At 35.5% G+C, this 26,045-nt stretch overlaps 2 protein-coding genes across 5 annotated transcripts in view; one reads left to right on the forward strand and one right to left on the reverse strand.

Annotated features, from left to right (window-relative positions):
- Positions 1 to 26,045, forward strand: part of LOC149795543 (uncharacterized) — a 231,708-nt gene that overhangs the window by 44,072 nt on the left and 161,591 nt on the right. The window contains exons 6-7 of one of the 2 annotated variants that reach the window (XM_089965368.1): positions 671 to 720; positions 825 to 2,270. In XM_089965368.1, coding sequence (XP_089821494.1) covers positions 671 to 720; positions 825 to 867 — 93 coding nt within the window. In that variant the 3' untranslated portion in view covers positions 868 to 2,270. Of the gene's footprint in view, positions 1 to 670; positions 721 to 824; positions 2,271 to 26,045 lie in introns of those variants that run through there. The other variant, XM_089965369.1, reaches the window with a different exon arrangement.
- Positions 18,255 to 26,045, reverse strand: part of LOC149795545 (acidic mammalian chitinase-like) — a 59,462-nt gene continuing 51,671 nt past the window's right edge. For 2 of the 3 annotated variants that reach the window (XM_089965362.1, XM_089965363.1), the window contains 2 exons: positions 24,810 to 24,910; positions 18,255 to 18,540 (listed from right to left, as the gene is read on the reverse strand). In XM_089965362.1, the coding sequence (XP_089821488.1) occupies positions 18,370 to 18,540; positions 24,810 to 24,910 (272 nt within the window). In that variant the 3' untranslated portion in view covers positions 18,255 to 18,369. The remainder of the gene's footprint in view (positions 18,541 to 24,809; positions 24,911 to 26,045) is intronic. The other variant, XM_089965364.1, reaches the window with a different exon arrangement.

Below are 26,045 nucleotides of genomic sequence, written 5' to 3' on the forward strand. Positions count from 1 at the left end.
GTGACATAAATTTTCAGATAGTTCATATTATCTATATGATATTGGTATGTGCTTTTATTGATGCCACTGTTTTCTGTACAAATATGTCTAGTTCTCTTTCTTTAGTTTTTCAGCATTGACTTTTAATGTACTTCCATGTCAATAATTGAGGGAGGACACCATAAATGATACTTCACTTCATACACCTGGCAGTTGAGAGAGGGAGAGGGGGTTATTGGCCTTTTCTATCAAGTTGAGAAAGACACCTCAGTCGTAATTTGATGCCATTGAGAACTATATTAGATTTTTTGCATGTCACAATTTTTTAGCGGAAGGAGACAAAGGCACACATTTTTCTGTCACAACATATGCTGTGTTATCTGCTTGAGGTGTATCACCAGAACCCCATTACATTTTTTTGTATTTCTACAACTATTTTTGATGCTATCTCTTGACTTGATGGGAATGGCCCAACGATGTTCAGATTTAGAGACATACAGGGTGGATAAACTAGATGAACGGTATCATGTTGTTTGCATTCAAAACACCGGCGGGGGAGGGGAGATGATTTAGCCAGTGAAGAGCACAGATAGAACTTTAATTTCTTGCAGTATAAGTTTCAATTACATGACTTACTTACCCATAAGTGTATAATCGACTTTGTCAATTTGCTTTATATCTTTTACTTCAGCTGGAAGAAGAAACTGCTAGAGAGAAGAAAAAGAAGAAGCTGAAATGGGGGTAAAAAATAGCATATATTTTGGACCTTTAATTGCGAAGTCAATTGCTGATATTAAAAAAGATGGTATGTTTATCTATATAATGTATACTTTCTTTTCTTTCAGATTTGATCATAAGCAGAGATGGGAGACGAAAAGCAACATGTGAACTTTTGCTGTCATTTATGCAGATATTCATACTGTACATAAAGGGGACATAAAAATATGGCTGATAAGCCAGTGTATATTTTCTTGTGTTTTACCCCGATTTGTCTGTTGCTACATGTGTTTTTTTTCTCTCCACCATACAACTGCTCCGATGGCCTAGTGGTTAGAGCATCCGCCTTGGATGTGAGAGGTCAGGGGTTCAAACCTAGGCAGAATAAAAACAAAGACTTATAAAAATGGGACTTGCAGCTGCCTTTCTTGGCACTCAGCAATAAGAGGTTAGTGTTTGGACTGGTTGGCCAGGTATCAAGATAATGTGACGGGGTGGGACATGATGCCACATGTCTGCGGCATGATGTCCCAGTGCTAGACATCACTGTAAATTTCCACACTGTAGACATCATAGCAATATGACTAAAAAATTGCTAAAGCTATGTTAAAAATCCAAAACACATCACCTTGCTTTACATTTACCCTATTGGTTACATGTGTGTGCCATTCTCAATGCAAATTGTGGATTCCCACAGAAACTCTAGAACTGGCAGTAGAAACCACCAAATACAATGCAAATAGTGTTGCTAGTGCTTCTGCATCATTATAGAAGTTTTCAAAAGTGTCATAAATAAAGTTTGTCTGCAGAGTACAGAAATGGGTTAGAATTTTCCGAATGTGCTTTTGAGCTTTGAAAGTTGTGTCGTAAATAACTGAACTAGTTCTGTTTTACAAATAGGCTTCGGCTGGAAGGAGGCTGAGTAGCCTGTCCAATTGGCTTTAAAATCATGAAAGTTGTTTGTAATTATCTGAACTAGTCCTGTTTCACAAGGGGGATAAAGCGGGTTAGAGGTTGAGGGGCCAGTTTAGTTGACTAACAATATGAAAGTTGTCATAGATAACTGAACTAGGTTTGTTTTAGAGTGAAGCTGAGTGGGCTGTACAATTGGCTGTAATGGCATACAATTTATGCTTTTTTAAACCCTTTCGAGTTTCATCATCCTATTATGATTAATGATAGGAAGATTTAACATCACTGTGATAGCTTTTGTACGATTGATATACAAATCTTAGTTTGGAATTACCCAGCATTGATTCACAAGATCATAATTAACCAATCAGACTGTATTATATGTTATGTTAGCCTTGTGTTAGCCAGTGTTTGGTGTTTCTACAACTGCTTGCTATGAAGTGTCCATGTTAGCCACTATTAGCTTGCATTAGCCACCTAAAAGCCTTCTTTTTAACTTTCATTAACCTGTATCGTCAGTGTACACTTTGCACCATCACCACTAAGTAAGTGCCTCTGCCGTTTGGCGATTTACTTCCAATTTTTTATTTTATACCTACCTGGACCAGCTTGGCAGACACGTATGCATGTTAAGAGTATAATAAAAAATAGTTTGAAACAGCTGGATTCTTGACTTTGTTGTGAAGACTTGTTTAGATCCATCATAGACATGTCTTGATTTTAATTTGAACTGAGTAAAATTCTGGGCTTTTTCTCTCTTGCAAAACGTAAAATCAACCATTTTCTTTGGAACACTTCCATTGTCATATCAGCAGTTTTGGAGATGTGTAATGTTGCACATTATCAAACTCTTTGATCTTGTTGGTTAATAAATCTTGCATGTAGTCCGTAATCTAATTATGTCTCAATGGAAGTGATCAGTTTTGAAAAGCACAGAAACTTATGAATTTTGTGATCAGTGGTAAAAGCGATGACCCGTTTCCTTTCCATGTAATCACATACATTGTCTTAAAATACAATCTTTTATATATCGGTAAATGGGATATACACAAGAAAATAAAAGAGGCTGTGTGTAAAGAGTGATGATTGTGGTGTAGAAAAAGTAGAGTGTTCAGATTTATCTTAAAAATGGATGATGAAACAAAATTAAATAGAAGAAAGCTGACACATTAAAAGTACATGTGCATGTTATACTAAATGATTAAGTTAATAGAAGAACTATTATGGGTCCTCATTGCTACCGATGTGAAATAAATTGAAGTAACAACTGTGAGATGAAATCACCAAGAGAAAGGTGCTACTGATGAAATACAAACATGCTTGTCTTGTCGCCAATAGAATTGCCATGGCAACAGCTGCTGTCTGGGTGTGGTGACAATCGCAACTGCAGGAACATTTGATAGGTATAGTTGGAATTGTTGTCGGTTCTAAAGTAACTGATGTTATACATGGTGCTGGTAAAATAATTTCACAAATCTATTGCGAATATTTGTCTATTCAGGATTTCTCGAGATGACACAAAGCAGTTTCAGTTTCAGATTAAGTAATGAACTATTTTTGATGGCTATAGAGGATAAAATAATTAGGGAGGCCAAGTTGGTGAAAATGGAAATCGCTGGTGAGTTCAAACACCAATATGGAACCGGGATGAGACAAAATAGTATTGAATTTACAAATTTGGAAAATCGAGTATGTATTTGCACAGTTGCCAGTGCACATATGATTCCAGGATCTGGAACCATAATCATCACTCATATTATTTCACAGTAGAGTGATTGGCAATAGTAGTATTTTAATAGTGGTTTTGCTGGTCACTGATCTAGGACATAAACGTTTACCCCACATGACAATTCTCGTCTATGGGCCACCTTTTTGATAACTTTCACGGGTTACAATTCACGCATTTGTATGCAGGCATGCGTGATGTGAAGACAAAGTCATGTGGTAAAAGTCTGTGTCTCGACCAGTAACTAAAAATATAAAACTGCTATTATAACACTACTACTGCAAAAACTCTACGTACCAACAATGCGATAAAGATAGGTATCAGTGGCTCAGTGAAATCTCGTATATAGATTTACCTGAATGGGGTTAAAAACACAAAAAATCATTAATGTACAAAATACTAATATGTTTTTGGTTTTTACCCAATTTAATAGAATTTTTGTATAATACGTCCACAAAAGACCACTGCTGACCATAAATATATAGTGTGAACAAATATTCAAGCTAATAGATATTTGATGAAATATTGATGTCATAAGCAGATCTTTACAATAATTTAATAGATCTGTTAATATGTATGCAGTTCCAGAAGGGGTGGAGAGTGGCATGGAGAGAGTGCACATCAATCCTCATGAAGTAATGGAGAAAGTAATACACGTTTGCATGATGTTCGTATTTGCTTCAAACAATCCCAAGAAGTAACAAGATGGAAGGTACCATTTAGTTTGAATAATAGATTCATCAAGGATTTCTTGTATCCAAATTAATAAGGACAAAAATGAAATAGATTTTTTTCTACATACCAGAAACATTTTCAGAAATCAAGACACTATTTTACATTGCAGACATCTCAATAGATAAAAGACATGTACATGCAAAAAAGGATTGTCAATTAAAAGTTAAGTATGTTGTTTTATTTATTTATTTTCAAAGTATTATCTCACAACACTTGAAGTCTTCATGATTGAACCAGTAAATTGTAATAGTGGGATTTACTGAACATTAATCCTGGAATGGAAAAACAAACAAAAATACCCACCCACCCCCTAAAAAAACTCAGACATTACTTAGACATTTAGCATGAATGTGAAAGCAAATGAGAAATCTTCCAAACCAATCATTGACCGAGGAACTGATTGAAAGATGAGTTTAAGATGAAGGCAAAAAAGCAAAATCTATGTGTTCACCAATGACGAGAGAAATACAGTCATGACTCAACAACGGAATGCCACATCTGAGAACAAATAGAATATATTTGTGACCATAACCAGTTGTTCGGACTATACATAATTTTCTGCTCAAGATGATTGCATTTCAGAGTTCAAAGAATCAAACTTGATACCTTTGTTTGTTAACTTGTCCGCGAATGACATTCATCTAATCTAATGTCCGTAAAAATTATCCTGTTCAGGAGATAGAAACAATACCAGATAATGATGTGAAATATATACTTTATTTAATGAGGATTTTCTAGTTGATAGTGTGTGTATCTGTTTTGTTTGTTTCACATTTGGCAAGACTCTGTAGATTACATATGTGCTATATGTAGGAGTTGAAAATTAAAATTTATAAAATTAATTTTAATAACGAACCTGTTTATAAGTTTGGAGTGATTTCCCATTTAACGGTTTAGTCAGATGGATTCAGTTGCGTCATTGGGTATTGTGATAAATATCATGTAGGAAGTATTGTGACTCATGGGTTTAAATACAGTCATGTGTAGTTAAAAAGAGAGTTGATCAGTTGAATCATTCATATTTTCTATATTCTTGTTTTAATATCAGTCTGCAGATGTGATTAATGTTGTTGTTACAGCACTTGCCTTCTACTCACTGAATAGACGATACAAGTCTAGTATTTGTTCATTATTGGGTTTATCGTGCACTGAGGTTGATAAGTGGAGATTGATACCTTCCTCCTGCTTTGTTACATACACCCTACAAATACAATACAAATACATTTACTACAACAATAAATAATATCGTCATCAGTGCATTATTGTTCTGCATGTTTACATTGATTCTGTTTACAGTACATTCAATATGAATAACCTATAATACCATATATTTATTAATTATCCATCTAGAGAGATAGTAGATCAACTAAACCTAAACAACAATCGGTGTTTAGAGAAAAAGTAGCAAACAGACAGACAGACAAGCGTATGGACAGAACTATATGCTAATAAAATAGTATGCAGGTTGATAACCTATTAAAATGTACTAAAATACATCAACATACATTCTAGAGAAATATACAGAGTACATATAAAATAGACTGTTACATTAACCATGTTATAAATCTTTACCTTTATCATATGGGACAAAGGCCAATTCCTATTTTCCTTCAAGCAAAAGAACCAGGCACTTTTCTTAATGCAATGCCATTACCAGCACCCTTCAGAAGCTCCAATGGACTGATCACCACTAATATGCTGTTCATACTATGTTGCTTATACAGACATGTAGTAAACTAACCAATCAGAAAGTTACTTACCACTTGTCATACTATAGAACATCCCAGCATGAACAGTAATTAGGGTAGCTTCATTGCTCAGTGAACATAACTCTTAACAGGTAATCCTGGTTCAAGGTTACCTAAATGGCTAAATATGTGTAAAACGAGAATAACACAATAATTGCAACTGATGACTTTATTTCACTCATTAATAAACATTAACTACATAAAATAATAAAATACCTAATTCTGCCTAATTAAAACATGAATATATAAAATTATAAAATATATGCTCCTGCTACATTGTGTTTAGATACAATTTGAGAGGAAACCATTTGTTTAGATAATTCATTGAAATTACAAAGTGCTCTTTGAGGGGACTAAAAATATTATTCTGGGACTGCTGTGAATTTACTAAAAGAAGTTCTGGACACTGTCACTGTGATTCGTCAAGACTGTTGGCATAGCAGCACATTCGATGTCCTGTGATTCATTCATAATACTCTATTCTTTTGGAATCGTGTAGAACTTTTTTAGGATTATTTTTTATTTAATCATCGTGCTGTAAGTTCCTCTTCAAGTTTCATTTTTAACTTTGAGAATTGAATTATATGTTAAGTTTTATATAGCTTGTTGGCTTTGCTTCTTTATGTTACTTAGTTTAAGACCATAGATTTATACCAAACATTGGGGGTTCGTTCATTATATAAATTATAGAATTATTCCAGAGAAATTAAAATTGTTTTTGAAATTTAAATTCTTTTTCTCGGAATTATCCTCTTGTTTTAATTTCACAGCGAAACCAACAAGCTTTGTGTCATCTAAAGTGGAAAGTTTTGTTTCTAATCTGACCCAGGAATGATTAGTGTTTTGAAAAGGACGAGTTGCTGGAGCTAGTTAGCCAGGAAATTAAATATATTTTGAGATGGTATTTGGTGGAAAATATTTTTTTGATACAAGTGCTATGGCTTTAATTTGTAAACCTCTTTCTGGCACTGAAATGAAAGTATTTAATTTGATAGTAGAAAGCTAGATGGAAATATAATTTAGCAAATTTCAGCTTCCAAACCATATGATGAAAATCCAAAATCAGAAGGAAGAAGAGGCAGATGCAAATCGAAATTAAGAAGAAAGATAAAATGAGATGAAATGGAAATGTAAATACAAAAAGAGGAATGAAAATGCAAAGATAAAGAGAAGGAAAGGAATTGCAGTTGAAATTGCAACAGAAAGCGGATTCTTCACGAAAGTTATGGTTTTGATGTTACCAAAAATATTAGTTTAGCCTTTGAAAGAAGTTTGATCAATATTTTTTCTTGAGAAAATTGCTGGGAATTTGAAATGGCCAAGAGAGCACTGGACTTTATTATTACAGAGAATACTTACTCAGAAACCTCGTGAAATTTATATTTCATTGTCAGTAGAAGCAGATGCTGATTATGGTTTGGTCAAGGATTGTACCTAAACATAAGCAACAGAATAAAGTCGGACATATTCCAAATGCTCCTTACTTCTAAGACGCCAGTGTCACAGTCATGCATTTGAAAACAACACATTTCTTGGGTCAAACAAACTCCGATCTATTTTCTTATGGAGAATTATGAACCATCCATGTTGAAGGGTTCTACATCACTGATTAGTGATTCTGCCAGTCCTATCCCTGTGAAAATATTGAGGGACATGTTAGCTTATCAGTCTTTTATTATCAGGTACCCTACCTGAGAAGTTTTCTTCTAGTGAAAATGTTTTTATTCAGGGAATAGAGTGTGGCTTTGGTAAAAAATTTCTCTCCATTGTGTAAATTTTTTATCAGATTTTGTTTCAGGACTCGTGGCTGTTGGAGCAGTGATTCTTTGTCCATTGAGGGTGCTAATGTATTGCTAGGCAATGAACTACCTGGAGCTAAGGTTGGGATAAATCTACTTGTAATGACAAGCCTTGTATGGATACAAAATTGACCCTATTGAAGATGAAATCCATCAATTACACCCAGCTTGTGCAGCTAATAGAGCTATAGCAGAAAGATCTTTTAAGCACGATGTGGATCAGGAAATTATTCCTTTAGCTGACACATGTATTGGTGATGCTTTTTGGTTATCTCACTTTTGAATCTGGTATTGATCAATCAAAAAGTATTGATCACAATGATTTGCTTTTTACTAGTCATTTTCTCAATTATAATCTGGATTTAATAGACAATTACTGGTTGTCGAACAGGAACTTAACTTCCTGTTTGTTGCAGAGGGCTATTGGCAAAACTGAATCCACACAAGTAGCAGCTTGGTATTTTGTGAAAAATTGGATCTTTACGAGAAACTGGAGACCACTTGAAGTACCCTCAGGTGGTGAGAGGCCAATGATCAAGTCGTATAGACAGAACATTCTTAGCTTAGCCCATGAAACTCCTTTGGCTGGCCATTTAGGAGTCACTATTCCGTGTGAAGATGTGACTGCTGCGACCTTTCAATAAGCCAATGGAGCTGCAGCTTTCAGAAATTTAAAAGTGAATCAGATTGTTCGGCACACATTGATCTCTAGCCAGCCATTCTTCTCAGTTTCCTAAATTGGATGTATAAAACGTCGTCTGATTGGCTGATAAAGTTTGCGATTATGGTAATATTCTAGGTCACCAGAACATGACCCCTGAGTGGTTGTTGTCAGATCTTCTTGTAGGACAGCGGTAATACTGTAAATCATGATACTTGTTTAATAGCAGCAAAATCCAATCAGAGGATATGTAAGGCTCCTCTGCAACCTATTCCTGCATTTGACGAACCATTTTAGCAGAATAATGGTCGTCTGTATTGGTATCTTACCAAAGACCAAGTCAGGCAAACAATACTTGTAGACCATACTACGTGCGTCGACAAGATTTCCAGAGACAGTTCTTTTTCAGGTCAAAACCATAATAAACGCTTTGATAGATTTTTTTAAAACAATTTTTAGCCTTCCCAAATCCGTCAGATCTGATCAAGGTTCCAAGTTAATGTCGGCAGTTTCAAACACTGTATGAACTTGGTATCCAACAATTTAAATCCTCTGCATTTCATCCTAAACGTCATAGGGCATTGGAAAGATTTCATCAGACCGTAATGAAAATGATTCTGTCATATTATATTGATACCGTAAAATATATATAATGTTGTTTTTCTGTCAGAATCAATGGGTTTTAGTCCTTTTTGAACTTACTTTTGGACATACTGCCCTTGGTACATTGATGTTGATACAAGATAAACTTCTTTCAGCCGAAGATTAAAGTAATTGGATTTATATGATCTTATAAATGATCTATCAAAGGCACGTGAAGGAGGAAGAAATAATCCTCACTTTTCTAAATCAAAAATGAAATTAAGGTAAGACAGAAATGCAAAAGAAAGGAGTTTTCAGCTTGGTGACAGAGGTCTGGCTCTTTTGCCCATACCACAAGTTCCGCTACAAGACAAATAGTATGGTCCTAAGAAAACTAAAAATTAATATCGTAAATTATATCATAAACACTCACGTTATGCGCAAACATAAACAACTCTGCCATGTAAATATGTTAAGGGAGTATGTTGTTAGAGATAGCCCCGTTAATCACTAAATCAGTTAAGGTGTACCTGTCCCGTACAGCGAGATTTTAAACGATGGTATGCAGTCGGATTGTAGTGAGCTTGGTTTAACTAGTCTTCAGAATTCGGAAATCTACAGCTACGAGACAAAAGTGAATTGTAAACTCCTGTTATGTGATTATGAGTTGCACTTGTTTCCGAATGTTCCAACCCGAACTAATAAAATATACCATGTGGAGATTGTAGATTCTACACCTATACAAGAACATCCTTACAAGAAGAATCCTCTCGAGCAGGAATATTTGTAAAAATAAAATCAGTATGTTTTTTGAATGATTTTATTCAGCCAAGTAAAAGTAATTTACGTTTGCTATATATTCCACTGCAGAAACCATGTAATACGTTCCGCGTGTGCACTGTCTACAGTATCACAAGAAGAAACAAACATTCATTTCTAATACCAAGAATAGATAATTGCATTGACAAAATTGGAAATGCAAACTATGACAACAAATTTGACCTTATGAAATGTTTTGGCCGATTCCATTCATGGAAAGAGCAAAAGTAATTTCAGCATTTGCAACTCCAGATCGACTTTATCAATATTAAGTGATGCCATTTGGTATTTAAAAAAAATCTGCCCCAGTATTCCAACGTTTAATAAAGATAACGTCTAGTATAAATGACGGTTGCATACATAGATGATGTCACTGTATGCAACGTCACATGGAAAGAGCACCCGAAAACCATTTGGAGATTATTTTGACCGTCTGAGTGAAGATAATTTGTCAATCGATTCGAGTAAAAGTAAATTGTTAGGACACAGTGTGGGACATGGTCAAGTTAAACCAGTATACATTTAAGAAGTTTAAGGCTTTCTGTGAATTCTCAGTGCCTATTGGTATTAATCAATTAATGTAATTTTGGGGTATGACTATGTATTATCGGAATTTTTACTGACAGTTGTCAATAATTGCTGAATCCCTGACCAATTTGTTGACTAAGAAAACCAAGTTTTATTGGTCTGACAAATGTCAGGAGGATTTTGATAAAAGCCATACTTAGGAGTGCACCAGTTCTCGCAGTTCCAGTTTTTCAACCGATCATTTAAAATGTATGTTGATGTAATTGATGTAAGGGTTTATTGCGTATCAATTCGAGAATACAAAATGGTGTGGATCATCCAGTATGATATTTCCAAAAGAAATCAAACAAGCACCAGAGAAATTATTTCACAATCAAGGAGCGTTGTGCTTTATATTGGCTTTGCAACACTTTGAGGTGTTCATTTTCATTTTGATACTTATCATTAGATTCAGTGATCACAACCCCTTACTTTCATCAGTGATCACAACCCCTTACGTTGACCTCGAGCTTCTGGACATGTTTATAAGCAGTCCGCGGTATAAACGTACTTCAAATCATGTATAGGACCCTGAGATACGGAATATAGATGCATTGTTGTAATTTTCTCAGACAAGACTTTGTTGTTGCAGGAACTGAGTGGTCGAATGATAGTTATTAACGCATCTGTACAAAGTTTATAAAATGCCTATTTGAACCTGTTACATTTGTTAAATATAATATCCTATCATGAAGTTAATGTTGGACTCAGCCAAAAGCAGCATGAGAAAATATAAAGCGCAATAAAAATCGATCGCTGTGTCACATTGAAGTTTTCTCCGGCAAAGTTTACTGGACTTATTCCCATGTGATTGATCCATGCAAAACCTAATCAGCTTAACGCAGCCAAAAGTGAACACCTCAATGACATTCAATTTATCCAAGTCAGATGTGGTACAAATGCATAGGACCGGTGAACTCGACATTTCCAAGCGGAGGTGGTCTTTGGTTGTCTCATCGCCGTTGGCGGCTGAAGTGCATCAATTGACCAGTTATGATTTAGTCACGATGACAAAGTAAATCAAACATTTTCGAGGCGTCTTCATCGGGAGGAAGTCGGAACCAAAAGTCTCTGGCGAAGATTCCAAGAACAAGGTAAACTGGCTTCATAAGCCTAAGATCAACAACAGAACTTGGAACGCATCGAGTATCATATGCGGTGACGCTTTGGCATCGTTTTTATTTTGACTCGAACGGGCTAGTACTGCCAGTTAAAGTTGTTGATTATTTATCCCGAGGGGCGGACGAAAACCACCGCATTATTCGACTCTACCGTTGCAAACGCGGAATAACGGCCAAATTGGCGATGATCTTGTTGTTGAAGCTATTCGTGCACTTCCATATATCAAAGCTTTCCAGACGCCAAAATCACGTGCGCTTATTGATTTTACATTCAAGTACGCTAATTATTATACAAAAGCCTAATGATATTTACATACGCTCAACAGTCAGACGACGCGATGCTGATGTGGATCTGAGGTTTGCCACCAAAGCGGATTTGAGCGAGTTCACCAGCTGGTTTTTGTTGACTTTGACCGAGTCTGACTTGTTATTTTTAAAGATCGAACTGGAAAACGTAGAATGCCTAACGTCGGCATTCAAGCTGTTATTGTCAGTTTGAAGGCGTTGTCACAAAGAACCTGGCTGAAGTCACCGAAAACGGGACAATCAGAGATCACTGGCGTGTCGGTACATAATCTAAGAATACGTTTATACCGCAAATAGTGGGATGAAACAAGATGTGGGTGAAGAGATAACGGACGTGCCCCACCATGTGTAATAACCTCATGGAGCCAAATTCAAGAAATATTAAGGAATGAAGAAGGGGAACAAAACCGACGTCGTTGCCATAGCACATTTTCGACTTGTTTTCCATCCTCGCCAAAGTGGTTTTGATAACATCTAAAATGGTGCGCGAGTCCGGATTATACTTGTTCAACATAACCTTAGGCCAAATGGAAATTTGGATTAATGATAAACGGCAACTTAGACTTGAGTTTGTAGCACTATATCGAGTATTAAGAAGCAATCATAGGCGAATATTACACATACAATAAAATGTCAAAATCATAAGTGTCCCAAGATGAAATTCAGTTTGAAGGACTAAGTTTTATTCTAAAGGGTACTTAAACGTCTTGGTATTTAATATTAGATTTATCGTTACATATGACTAATGGATTCTGATCGCAGTGCTGAGAATTCTAAAGCCGGTAAGAAGGTATTGGACTGGCAGATTAGTGTCGCTAAAATTAATAGAAACGTCCTTCCATTTATCGGCGAATATGAAGGTGTTGCCTACCTTGTTGTGTACTATTTCGCTGCTTGTGTGATATTTTTATCTTCTTTCTTGTTTTTCTTTTATGTTCAGCTCCATTTCGCAAGATGGGCAAGCATCATAACCGCTGTCTTCTAATGCATTGTTTTCTGCTACTGATACTGTTAGCTATGCATTGTACTTCCTTTTTCTCCGGAGAAGAAATGTGTTTTTGAAAAATCATTTATTTTAACGGAATAATGTTTTTATTTTGTTTTTTCACTGGTATACATCATTCGTCAGCTGACATTACTCCAAGAAAAGCGAGTAAGGAAAGAAAGATGAAATGTATGGATCACTCTATGAGGTTATTGCGCGTAGTGTGGCACATCCGGTATATGTTAACCCAAATATCGTTTTATCCCACCATTTGCGGTATCAACGTATTCTTTAATAACGTATCAGACACGCCATCATACACTTTCCTTTCCACGAATACCTTCTTTTTAACTTTCATTCTCGTGGTCTTTCAAATCTTTTTGGCTTTGCATATATTATGCTTTTTGTGAGATAAGAATAACTCAATGCTGGTAAAACATACCTGCATTATCAACTGCATTCAAGTATTCTACTTTGTAAACTACCGGATCACCTATAAATGCTTTTTCATTTCGAATATTTCCTCAGTATAATTGTCAAAAAACCAAATAGAGTGATCCATATTGTTCATCTTTCTTTCGTTAGTTTGGAGTAATGACTACTGACGAATGATGTATACTACTACATATCTCAATTAGCTTTTGGTTAAACGTCAAAATCAATCTCTGGTTCTGAAGGAATTACTTCAAATTCTAGTCTTCAGAGTTCTCTTAAAACATCTGCGCTCCAGACGCTATTTTATCTGTGTAAGTTGAGACGTTTTCGGTGTTTTCTTGTATTAGATTGTCTCTGACTTCAATGTTTTCCTTTACCGGATAGTCTTTGACTTCAATGTTTTCCTTTATCGGATAGTCTTTGACTTCACTGTTTTCCTATACCTAATTGTCTTTAAACTCAATGTTGCAGATAAAATTCGAAAGTTAATGAGATTTTCGAGTTCCACAGTAAATCTATCAGAATACATATCTGTAGTATCGGTAGTATAATTTAGCACAGTTCATCTGCTATTATCATTGCACACAATCTGTCAACCTCCTTTTCTAAAAGATTGCAGGATAGCTGTTTGATGTTTCAAGTCGACAAATCTCTTTTATTCTCGTATTAACTTGATTTGGTCTCGGATTCGGCCAATATGGGTGTGTGAGAAAGCTTGCCAGTAGTCGGTGGTTCTTTCTGGAGTTGTCCCGGGTTCTTCCTCCACCATTAATACTGGCCACCATGTATAGACTATCGTGTGCTGAAAAATGGCGTTAAACTCCACAACAACAACAACAACAATTAACTTCATTTTGTAACAAAAGTAGAGGTTTTCAACCATGAGTTTATTTTATCAATCTTACAAATACATTTTATCTCTTGATACTGAGATTGTCCATCGAATTAATTGCAAAATATCAAGTATGCCGTAGTAGGAAAATAGTATAAAAGTGTGCCAGGACAATGTAGACTATAAATTCGACACCCCAACCCAAGTTTTCGAAAAACCTCGTTTTGTATACGCACCTCCATCGACTTCATTTGAAGATATCGAATGCACCAAAATCTACGCATGTTGTCGACTGATTTCTTCGATGGTCTTTGTTTTAACAGTGAAGTCAAACTCAGCAACGTCGAACTGCTGAGGACATAAAGTGATAGGTCTCGTGCCATTGATTATGACTATGAAGTTACAATTATTAAAGTATTGAAGCAGTTTTTGTTATATCGTATAAACAATAAACTTTCTCCTGAGGGAAATAAAACAAATCTAGAAAGCCAGACTCGTCCATAAGCTGAAAATGGTTTCATTCTGTCTTTTTTTTAATATTATAAAGAAATGTCAAGTTTGCACAATATTTTCAAAATGTATTTATTATTGTTTTTGCTTTGCAAAATATTACATGCTCCATTTGTTTATTTTTAAAAAAATATTTCACTTTAAGTTACCTCGAAATCCTCATCAGCTTCGGAATTTTAAGATCACGTTTAGTCAAGCGTTTTAATAAAATATTCCTTATCATTTTTGTCTCCCAATGCCTCCGTTTCAGTTTGGAATATTAGTATTACTTTTAGACGTGGTCTCGAAACCGCTACGTTGGTCTTTAAAAGGGTCAATAAGACATGTGTTGCTCGATATCTATAAGTACGGGTCATCAGGTGAAGGTATTGGTTAGTATAAGTGAGTGTTGGTCAGTGTTAGTACGGGTCGGTGTTGGTCGTTATGTGTGGGTGTGGGTAGGTACGACTATGTGTTGGATTGCCATTAAGTGCTTTCTAATTCCGTTTAGTGACATACACTGTTTAATTCCCCTTGTATACAGGGACTCAGAATATTAAATTCCTCATGCACCCAGAGTAATCCCCAGTGGTAATTCGATTGACGTTTTTAACATTGTTTTTCACTTATGCCTAGAGTTGAAAACTTCCTAGATGGCGACTCCATTTAATTGTTTTATCCAAGGTGAAATCTCTATACCCAGAACGACTACACTAACTACTTTAAAGATTCAGCCCTGTCAAGGAATCCGTACTTTATCTGGAGTTTTCTACACAAATCTTTAAATTCCTAGGCAATTACAAAACATTCGAAAAACTTCCTAAAGCTTAATACACCAAAGTGAAATATTTGTCAAACTAAACTATTCGACAACTTTATATTAAGTATTAGCCTATGTTGTCTACCGTAGCCATCCTTGACCAATACACGTACCTCTAAATAATTGTACCCACGTATCATCTAATCAAACATAGATTGAAAGAATGGTATTATCAGCATCGGTATAATTACATTTCAGATACCATTAAATATAAATATTATAAAATGTTGAAAGGGTCTCCATGCTGAATCCTATTTTCAAATGTTAAGAAGTAATAGCTTGTGGTAAACATTTTCTAAAGTAGGTATAGGTTCTTGGTTCAAAAGTTTTAAATGCGACCACAGCGGAGCAAAGTAAAGGCGTTACCGCTTCTTTAACTAGAATTAATCAATGAATTACTTGATTGCTATGGATTAAATACTTAAATCCATTTTCAGTTTGTTTTAATATGTGCGGGAAAAGAATTGATGTCTGGATAAATTAATTCCGTGCTTGTTTCATCGATCATGGCACACACAAGTAGAAGGCCTATTTGTTCGAACCTGATAAAATGGATCAATTGGTCCAACAGAGATTACTTGGATTCCATGTAGGTTTGGTTAGGGATAATGTTAAGCCGCTTGTTAATCGGAAATATTCAAACTCCAACCTTTATTACGTAAATAGCTGTTTGTAATCCCTTCAAGGTTGAGAATTTCAGATACACTGATTTTTCAGTTTGTATTTGTGCAGAATGTAAAGTTTTACAAGCCGCTAATGTATCCAATGACATTGGTTAGCCTCCGTTGTTAGATCAGGACTTACGCCTTTAAAGTTAGCTGACAGAATGCTTTGACAAATTGTGAAATTAAGAAAAAAAATTCATTAAAAAAAAGTATAAATAATGTGTTAATCTCCCTTGCATACCGTTTTCTCCCCCAGACTCGGCAAATACGTGCATATTCCAAACGTTCCTTCATGCTACTTAAAATTGAGATTCATCTGTATTCTTTTAAAACTGCCTGTTATTTTGTCCACACTTTGAACAATCAGTTAATAATTCCCAACAAGAGAAGCTTGGTGTATTTTCGTGGCTTTCGTGTTAACACGTTTGAAGAAATCCGTTGAACTATGTCACTTCATCTCTGATTCTGTTTATCTGTTTATTTGTCTGTGTCTGTCTGTCTGTCTATCTGCCTCTCTGTCTCTATCTTTCTATATATATATATATATATATATATATATATATATATATATATATATATATATATATATATATATATATAAAGATATGTGTGTGTATGTGTGTAAATATATAATACAGTTGTTTTATATTGAAATTATTATGAAATATTTTGAAGACTATTACACTGAGGAGAAGCTGAATGGTCTTATTAACTATGCACGAGGCTTACAGTCAGCACATAATTGCTGAATGGTCTTATTAACTATGTACGAGGCTTACAGTCAGCACATAATTGCTGAATGGTCTTATTAACTATGCCCGAGGCTTACAGCCAGCAGATAATTGCCGAATGGTCTTATTAACTATGTACAAGGCTTACAGTCAGCACATAATTGTTGAATGGTCTTATTAACTATGCCCGAGGCTTACAGTCAGCATATAATTGTTGAATGGTCTTATTAACTATGTACGAGGCTTACAGTCAGCACATAATTGTTGAATGGTCTTATTAACTATGTACGAGGCTTACAGTCAGCACATAATTGCTACCTCCGAAAGTTCAGCAGATTTTTACACGCCTCTGACTAATTTCCCTTTTATCATTAATATAAATATATTGACTGTATTTAGGATGCCATTGTTTCGTTTACAACGTGGAAAAGGAACACAGAATTAGCAAATGTTCATCTGCTGTAACTCTCTAAACGTCAAACACTGATACCAACATCATCTTGATCTGCTCACAGGGCTTTTGGCTGCTGAATGTGTAATACGAAAAGTTTTCAAAAAGTTTACAGTACCAATGAATAGTTGAAGAGTTAATTATTTTAATTGTGCAATTCTGTAGTTAACTTTGCTATGTATATTTAATTTGTATTCTTGTTAGTTTTTATTTCTCTTTGATTACATTGTATGAATAATTGTATTTTAGAACTGACCTTGTCCAAAATCATGACAAGGGACATTGATACTATTTTTATTTTTCAAACAAATAACACATTGTTAATGTTTCCTTTTGAGAGTGGGCTAAATATTTTGATCATTATCAATAGAGGTAAACATATTTATTTAGATCTGGGTCTATAACATTGATATACCCCCATGATAAACCTGGTCTACCTCAAGTTTACCACATTCTTTTTTATTATTTGGGGAACACATTTTATTTTGCTAACAACTTAGAATGTTATAGAATGGAAAATCCCATTAAATGTCAGAGTATTTCCAGAAAATGGCAATTGCACCCTATGTCAAATAGAAGGATTTATAATCTTGTTTACCCGATAAATTACTCATTCTTGCATTTAACACCTTTAGCATAATAATACTTATTGCTGTGTTCAGTATTTGATTTCGTAAAATTATTTATTCAAATTATTTTTCTCCGGAGTTACAACGTACTCGATATTAATTTTGGATAGAAACAATTTTCTGGAATTACGGTGAATTCAGACACGGACGTTTCGGATTATATTATTTTCATTCCTTGGAAGATTGTTAACACATCATCACACTTCAGGTCGTTGGCACATTTGTACATTCAAGACCACAAGCACATCAGCGTCTTCAGTGCTAGATGTTCTTTAGAACAACACTGGGATTTAATTAGATCTTTATTCGTTAGGATTCGTGATATAGCTTTATGGTCTATTTGGGATTTAACTCGTAACACTGTAAATTATTTTAAAATTTTCACTTTGTATTCTAGGGACATAAATTATTGGTTTAATTTTACAAAACTTGTTGGTTTTCACTCTTTTCTATTACTAAGTTTCATACCATAGATTGGTAAAACATTGAGAACATGATCACACCAATGCATCATGTCACACTATGGCTAAATAAACATTACACGATTCTAAATATTTTTTATTCACTATTGGATTAAATAATCAATCGAAGGCAACATGTCACTATAATAAGTGACAGACAAAACGTAAGCTCGAAATTAATTTCACTAAATTTGTTATTTCACACTTTAGCACTTGACATTGTAGGGCCAGTCACAGAAGTTTCTGTCTCTGTTAAACAGTGTTCCAGTTGGACAGGTGATCCAGCTGCCTTGCCCTTGAAAACAGCTGTAGAAATGTGCACAGTTCGTCGGATCTGGATGCAAACCGTCGCTCTTGCCTCTACAGAAACCTTTAAATATATAAAACAAAATGTATTAATATAATCTTGTGTGTGTGTGATATCTACTCCATACGTCACACATGTTCGTCTTCAGTCGCGTGACATTACGCATGTATTATTACAATGTTCCACCAACCAAGGCTGTTTGTACCGCCAATATCCTTATTTCATTTCAGGAACAAGCAAAGAAATGTTGACAATCATGTTCAAGTTAGCTTCAGTCCACGGTTTGTGAATTTGGCATCCCTAGATAGCAGTCTCTATCACTGGAAGGTTTCACACATTATTAAACTGTAAAATGATTATAGTAATTTTTCTCTAATTAAGTAAATGCCCACTAATTTCGCATGACCTTAACTCTGCTTCTTATGAATAACCCTGTCTCCCAAGGATCCAAGATTTGTCTATTGCATGGGATTTGTGGTTTTCTCGGTAGTTGAGTAGAATCATACATGAATCCCAATATCTCTTCAGTCAAGACATAATACGAAAACAAACTAATTTACTGAACAGCAAAAAACCCAGAAAGGTATGAATTGAAAACATTACAAATGTAATATTCTGCACTTGGTCTCAACATTTTTATTATTTTCCCTATCGTTAGCATCGAGATTATATGAATACTAAATGTGTGGTGAAGCCAGTTACGTGTAAATGACTATTATGCAATAGAAGCATAGTACGGCTTATCTAACACGTGTATCCTAACATGACTATATAGCACGTGCATCAACACACGACTAGCTCGAAGCTTGCAGATAAAAAAGGACATCTGAATGTTAAAGAGCGATATGCTGTTCAAGCCGATTGTATTATTGAAACCGAACACGATCGTATGTATTTTCTGGCTACGATGCCAGAGCAGCACATTATAAGGCTGGTATTACATATGGTCATATTATTGACAAGTTTCAAGAACATCGTTGTTGTTTATTTTGCCAGTGCGAATGCCAAATGGGTAAATAAAACTAATTTCAACAAATATTGTTAAATATTCACATTTTCTATAATATTGAGTTTTACCATTCTCTTTATGTTTTCGTTCAGTATACTTGTCTCGGTCTGATGAATTGGTAAACTAGGATGTCTTGCTGACCTCTTGCCAGCCGTGCTGATTTCCAACGTCGACATTTTGCAAGGCATACAATCCCTATCATATCACCAGCTACTCACTGCCAATGTCGAACAGTCTTCGAGATGATGCTACAGACACAGTATTCCCAAAATTTTACTAAAACAGTAACAGCCAAATTAGGATGCCCTACCTATATAACGATAATAAGCTTTCTTTATTTACATACACGAGGAGTCAGTATTATAGATCTATCTGTATCTTCGCAATGATGATTTGCAGCGAGGGTGGAGTAGGCCTGCAGCCCCTGACCCCCTCAACTTAAAAATGAACAATTAGCGCAAAACATCCGGGACGTTTTTTAAAGTAGGTTTATTTATAGTTAGATGGTTAAATTTATGCCCAGGAGAAGTTGAAAATGCAAAGGGCAATTTGGCTTCTTATAAGCGATGATTTTCCGAGTTGTGAAGTATGAACATTCTTACCTTCGGACTGCACAGCAGGTAACTCCTTCACCTCAGGTAAGCCCAAGTATTAAGGAAAAACCAAAATTAATTAAAGTTCTTCCTATTACGGTGGTAATTGCAGTATATCGAAAGACGGCACTGCTGCTCTCGAACAAATTTACTTTTCTTTCTGTACATTTCCAGAGGGTGCTTAGGTTTTTTTTCAACTCCCACAACCACAATACTAAGCTGCTTGGTGTGTATCGGGTGCGCACAGCAATATATCTAGTTTAATTGCGCTATGTCCACTATTTATGATGTTTGCCTTGTAACTGGTTACTTTTGTTGGGAAAATAGCAATGCGTCCTAAGGGCATGACATGTCAGCTTTACCTGCCTGGTATGAGAATCTAACCCAGTACTCAGCGTAGACGTCCAGCTCGCATGCCACTGACCTTTCTAAACTATCTTAATGTCCACCAGCATTTAGTAAGGATTTTTACACTAATTAAATGTGCTTCATTAATTAATGCGTAGTTTCACGAAAAAACTCAAAATTTGCTTCCAGAATCAGCTTTCTGGCAAATAACTTCACAAAAATGTCTGTCTCCCCCATCCCCAATAGATGTCTCGAAGGGTTCACAATAAGCGGTGAGTTATCTTCCTTGAATTGCTCCCCTTTCTGTATGTATTCTAAGTCTCGTGAAATGACATGGTATGACGCCTGATATCTATTGATTGGTCAACTGATTGTCTTGACAAATATTTGCCACACCGAATCTCTATAGACATATGAATACTCATCATGTCGATATCAATGGTCCCTATCTTTTCTTCGTAGAAATAGGATTTAAAAGATGGCTGATGACACTTCTGGCCAAGTGGCGAAATTTAAAATAGTGAAGATTTTTGGTGTATCCTCTCTCCCAAGCAGAATAATAAAATAAAAATGAATAATGATTTCAAATTCAAACTTTTCCATTAGCTACCCAGTTATTGCTGGAGCCTTTTCTTTACTACTGCACAAAATAATACAAAATATGTCACAGCTGGACCCCATTTATCGCTACATAATTTTCAGTGAGGTGATCCAGCAATTTCCGTTATCTTAATATTGTTGTTGTTGTTGTTGTAGGGTTTAATGCCATTTTTCAGCACAAGATAGGCTATACATGGCGGCCAGTATAACTAGTGGGAGAGGAACCATGGAAACCCCGGGAAGAACTACCGACCTAGGAGACGCAATTGGCAAGCTTTCTCTCTCACGTACCCATGTTAGCCGATCCTGAAACTCGAACCCAGGCAGACAGAGGTGAGATGGTAGTGATCCGGAACGGCGAGCGCTTTCAACGACTCGGCCACTCGCCCCCCCCCCCCCCCCCCCCTTGAAAACCTACGATACAAACGTGGTATTTAAATAATAATACCTTAAATGGTGAGGATAGACTGTTATAATTTTGTACTTCAAAATCACGATACAAAAAATTTGAAATTATTAGAACAAATGATGAAGCAAAGCTACAACATGCAACATGATCAACTCCACAGTTTTGAGAGGAAAGATAAAGATATAAAAGGCAATGATCTCTCTACAGAGAGAAATGTACACTCTTTTGCACTTTCGCATGTGATTAAAATGTAGTCGAAGTCAGTTTTGGAACAGAAGAAGCTTAAAGAGAATAAAGATATTGACTTATCTGTTTCCAACCAAAAGGCGATTGAATCCAGGGATGAAAACAGACATGAACAGTATGTATCTAAAGAGCAGTATGTATCACAAGAGCAGTATGTGTCCAAAGAGCAGTATGTGTCTAAAGAGCTGCATGTATCTAAAGAACAGTATGTGTCTAAAGAGCAGCATGTATCTAAAGATCAGTATGTGTCTAAAGAGCAGTAGGTGTCTAAAGAGCAGCATGTATCTAAAGATCAGTATGTGTCTAAAGAGCAGTAGGTGTCTAAAGAGCTGCATGTATCTAAAGAGCAATATATGTCAAAAGAGTAATAGGTATCACAAGAGCATATAAAGAACTGCATGTGTCTAAAGAGCAGCATGTATTTAATGCGCAGTATTATCTAAAGAGAAGTATGTGTCTAAAGAGCAGCATGTATTTAAAGAGCAGTATGTATCTAAATAGTAGCATGTATCTAAATAGCAGTATGTGTCTAAAGAGTTGCATGTATCTTAAGAGCAGCATGTATCTAAAGAGCAGTATGTGTCTAAAGAGCAGTAGATGTCTAAAGAGCTGTATGTATCTAAAGAGCAGCATGTATCTAAAGAGCAGTATGTCTAAAGAGCATGTATCTAAAGAGCAGTATGTGTCTAAAGAGCTGCATGTGTCTAAAGAGCAGCTAGTATCTAAAGAGCAATATGTCTAAAGAGCATGTATCTAAAGAGCAGTATGTGTCTAAAGAGCTGCATGTGTCTAAAGAGCAGTATGTCTAAAGAGCATGTATCTAAAGAGCAGTATGTGTCTAAAGAGCTGCATGTGTCTAAAGAGCAGCTAGTATCTAAAGAGCAATATGTGTCTAAATAGTAGCATGTATCAAAAGAGCATCTAAAGAGCTGCATGTGTCTAAAGAGCAGTATGTATCCAAAGAGCAGCATGTATCTAAAGAACTGCATGTGTCTAAAGAGTAGCAAGTATCTAATGAGCAGCATGTATCTAAAGAGCTCAATGTGTCTAAAGAGCAGCATGTATCTAATGGGCGGTATGTGTCTAAAGAGAAGCATGTGTCTATAGAGCAGGATGTGTCTAAGGAGCAGTATGTGTCTAAAGAGCAGTATGTATCTAAACAGCGGTATGTGTCTAAAAAGCAGCATGTATCTAAGAGCAGTATGGTCAGGAATTCAACTTGAAGAGGAATTAAGGTACCTATTAAATGTTGACAAACGCACCAATTCATAGTTAAATTTTGGCCACATCTTCAGTATATCATCACCATAACTAGGTACATGGATTAATCAATAGAACTGAACATTTGTGGAAAACAGTCAGAGTCCATAGGAATAACAACACGTGTCCTAAATATGAAATTATTCATCTTTGAAATGACTAAAATGATTTGTGCAAGTTGTTGAAAATAAAAGTACCAGTTATAGAAGGATGTTCTAAAAGCTTGTTTATCAAGCCAAAAGACAAGTGTTCGAGCGTAACGTGCTCTCGTTATATCTTTCTACCGTTATAAATTGCTGTTGAAGAGAAGTAACTGAAGTAGCTATACTGAAGTCCTGAATATCAAGTTGCGTACAAAAGTATCAGTTATTTTCTTGGAACAAATTAAACGTGAAAAAGAGAATTCCCGAATTAAAAGAATGTTTAACCAATGTTCTACATACGAATTGCGCACTGTTACAGGAGAGAGTTTCATGCGAAAGAGTAAACGATAGCGATTTGGATGACCGATGGCAAGAAAGCATGGACATGCAAACATATCAAACGTAAAACGAGGGATACAAATATATCTTGACAATTAATGATTTTTCTTTCTTAATACACATCGGATGAGAGAGTAAAAACTAAAATTGGTGATGACGTGCACAATGCTTTCACAATCACCTTCAAACAAAGGAAGTCAGAATATGTGTAAAAATACAACAGGCGTAGAAGACTAGAATGTGGAAATATTTCTCACAAAAGTAAGCTAGAAAATGGTTGGTGTTTTACCAAGTGCTATTTTAGGGATACAATATAACTCACCATACATCAATAAACATGACTTCAGTGGAAGTGACAGAGAAAAAATATATCAATAGTATGGATCATTGGGCAACTGATACACATGGAACTCCTAAGCTCAAAACTGGTGAATCATTGAGAATTTCAGAATATAATGCAATATTTGTAAACAGCCACCTTAACCCACTGATGAAGTACTCAAAAATCAAACAATCTGGAAGGTTTGAAGGGAGGGGACATCAAATTGTTTTTACGAGCGACTGGTATCTGTGTATGACATACGGGATACTTGAGGAAAAGTTTGAAGCCAAGACGAATGAAGGACTCACGATACTAATTCTACTCCCATAATAACCCGTTTATAAACAATTCAATGACTTTAGATTTCTAAATGTTCATGCAAATCTATTTTTCTCTAGTATAGAATCATGCTGATGGAAGCTTCCTTGAGGAGAACGCCAAATGTCCGGCGGCACTTTATTTATCTGCATATGTGTGAAACAAGTGTTTTTTATTCCGCACCTAAACTTCGGGTGCTAATTTCATTAATGAGTGTTGCAAAGTTCAGTCTGTAAAAGGGTCCAAATTCCACCAATAAAACATTGATAACTTACTGTCTTTGTATTTCTCTTACAAATTCGAACAACTTCTAAAAAATTCCTTTTAATAAAACCTTACTTTTCGTTATCAACCAAGCCACTACCATGTATACTCTATCTTATTTTCATCTATTTCTAGATGTTTCTCCATTTCTTTCATATAATTAGTACCGTGAGTCCTGAAATGAAAACAAAGTATTTTAGTGTGAAATGGATTTGATATCATGATTTTTTCCATCCCATTTGTTGATGTTGAATACGATACCTAAGATTTGAAAAAGTACCCACAACATAACTTTACTCTTGTCCCGCAATTAATTTTAACTTCCCAGTGATCCAGAATATTTCAAGAACATTTAACAAGATATAAATTTACAACAGAACTTATTTTGTCACTTACAAGCCACTGAACACTTTTGAAAATTATACAGTGACGAATTAATAAACAGATCTCAGTGTGAAAAAATGACATTTCGACAGCTTACTGGCAGTGTTGATGACAACATATGGTTCCATTGCGTCATTCTATCTCTTGACGGGCAAAAAAGTTCTGGAGGACAATAATGCATCCATAGAAGTTCGCTGACTGAAAGAAGCAGTACAGGTACTGTTCTAGAGTTTTCCAAACCAGTTGACAAAATTGCTAGTTACTATAGAATGCAAAACACTTCGGCGATAATCAGGCGTACAGATTTAATAGCTACGCATAGATTTAAAATAATTTTAGTTTGATCAGCAATAATTTTAACAGGACATGACTGGACATGCATCAGGGGAAAACTGAAAAATTCATGAATATTGAACCAAAAGAGCTTAAACATTTTTCGGGGTAGGGGGCAAAATTTGATGGCGGTGGTGACTTGGTTCATGGGGGGCAAAACTTGACAGTCTTGTTAATTTTCGTATATAGGCTACAGCAATTTTACAGCACGTGCCGAACGTGCATAATGAGTAATGTAATGTAAATACTCCTTTGATACTGACACTAGTAGGCGTTTACACTTAACAAAAATTGAAATAAGTCAGTCTGACATTCCACGTAAACATCTATATGTCTTAAAAATACATCGACAAAATAGAGCTGCAGAGCACCAGTAAATGTTTTCTTTCGAGACTAACTTTGCATAAATATACACAAATTAACAAAAAAAACACGCAGATGTAAACAAACCTCACTTCTATCAACTTAATACTGGTTATAAATGAAGAGTGGCGGTAAGAATGTCACACAGTCCTGAACGGTCTAAATAACTATACTAGTTTTATTTCGTGAAAGATAACTACGGAAAAACAAAACCGAATCAAAATGCAAAAGAGAATACGAATAAATATGAATAGATCCATCCACATTCTTTATTAATATGGATTTACTGACTAAAATCGGACTTCGATTGAGTTTAACGAAAAATCTGTGGAATCTCAGTTGTTTTGCTTTAATTTTTATAGGATGTAACTTTTATTGACCAACCAAATCGCCGGGATAAATTGCTCCAACATCGACCTCCGATGGGAAAGGGGGAGGGATTGGGGATGAGGCGGTACTACTCGTCCATGGCTCAAAACTATACACTCATTCCGCATGCACGTCACTTGTAACTATTCTGAGTTGATAGAACAGTTTCTCTGCCTTAGGAAAAGTCATCATGAAAGCCAACAACTCCGGTTTATTTGTTTCTCACTTTATTTTTTTTACAAATTGTTTCTCACTTTATATATATATA

The sequence above is a fragment of the Sinohyriopsis cumingii genome, chromosome 7 (genome assembly GCF_028554795.1).
Source record: "Sinohyriopsis cumingii isolate HCF-2022 chromosome 7, ASM2855479v2, whole genome shotgun sequence".
Classification (NCBI taxonomy): domain Eukaryota; kingdom Metazoa; phylum Mollusca; class Bivalvia; order Unionida; family Unionidae; genus Sinohyriopsis; species Sinohyriopsis cumingii.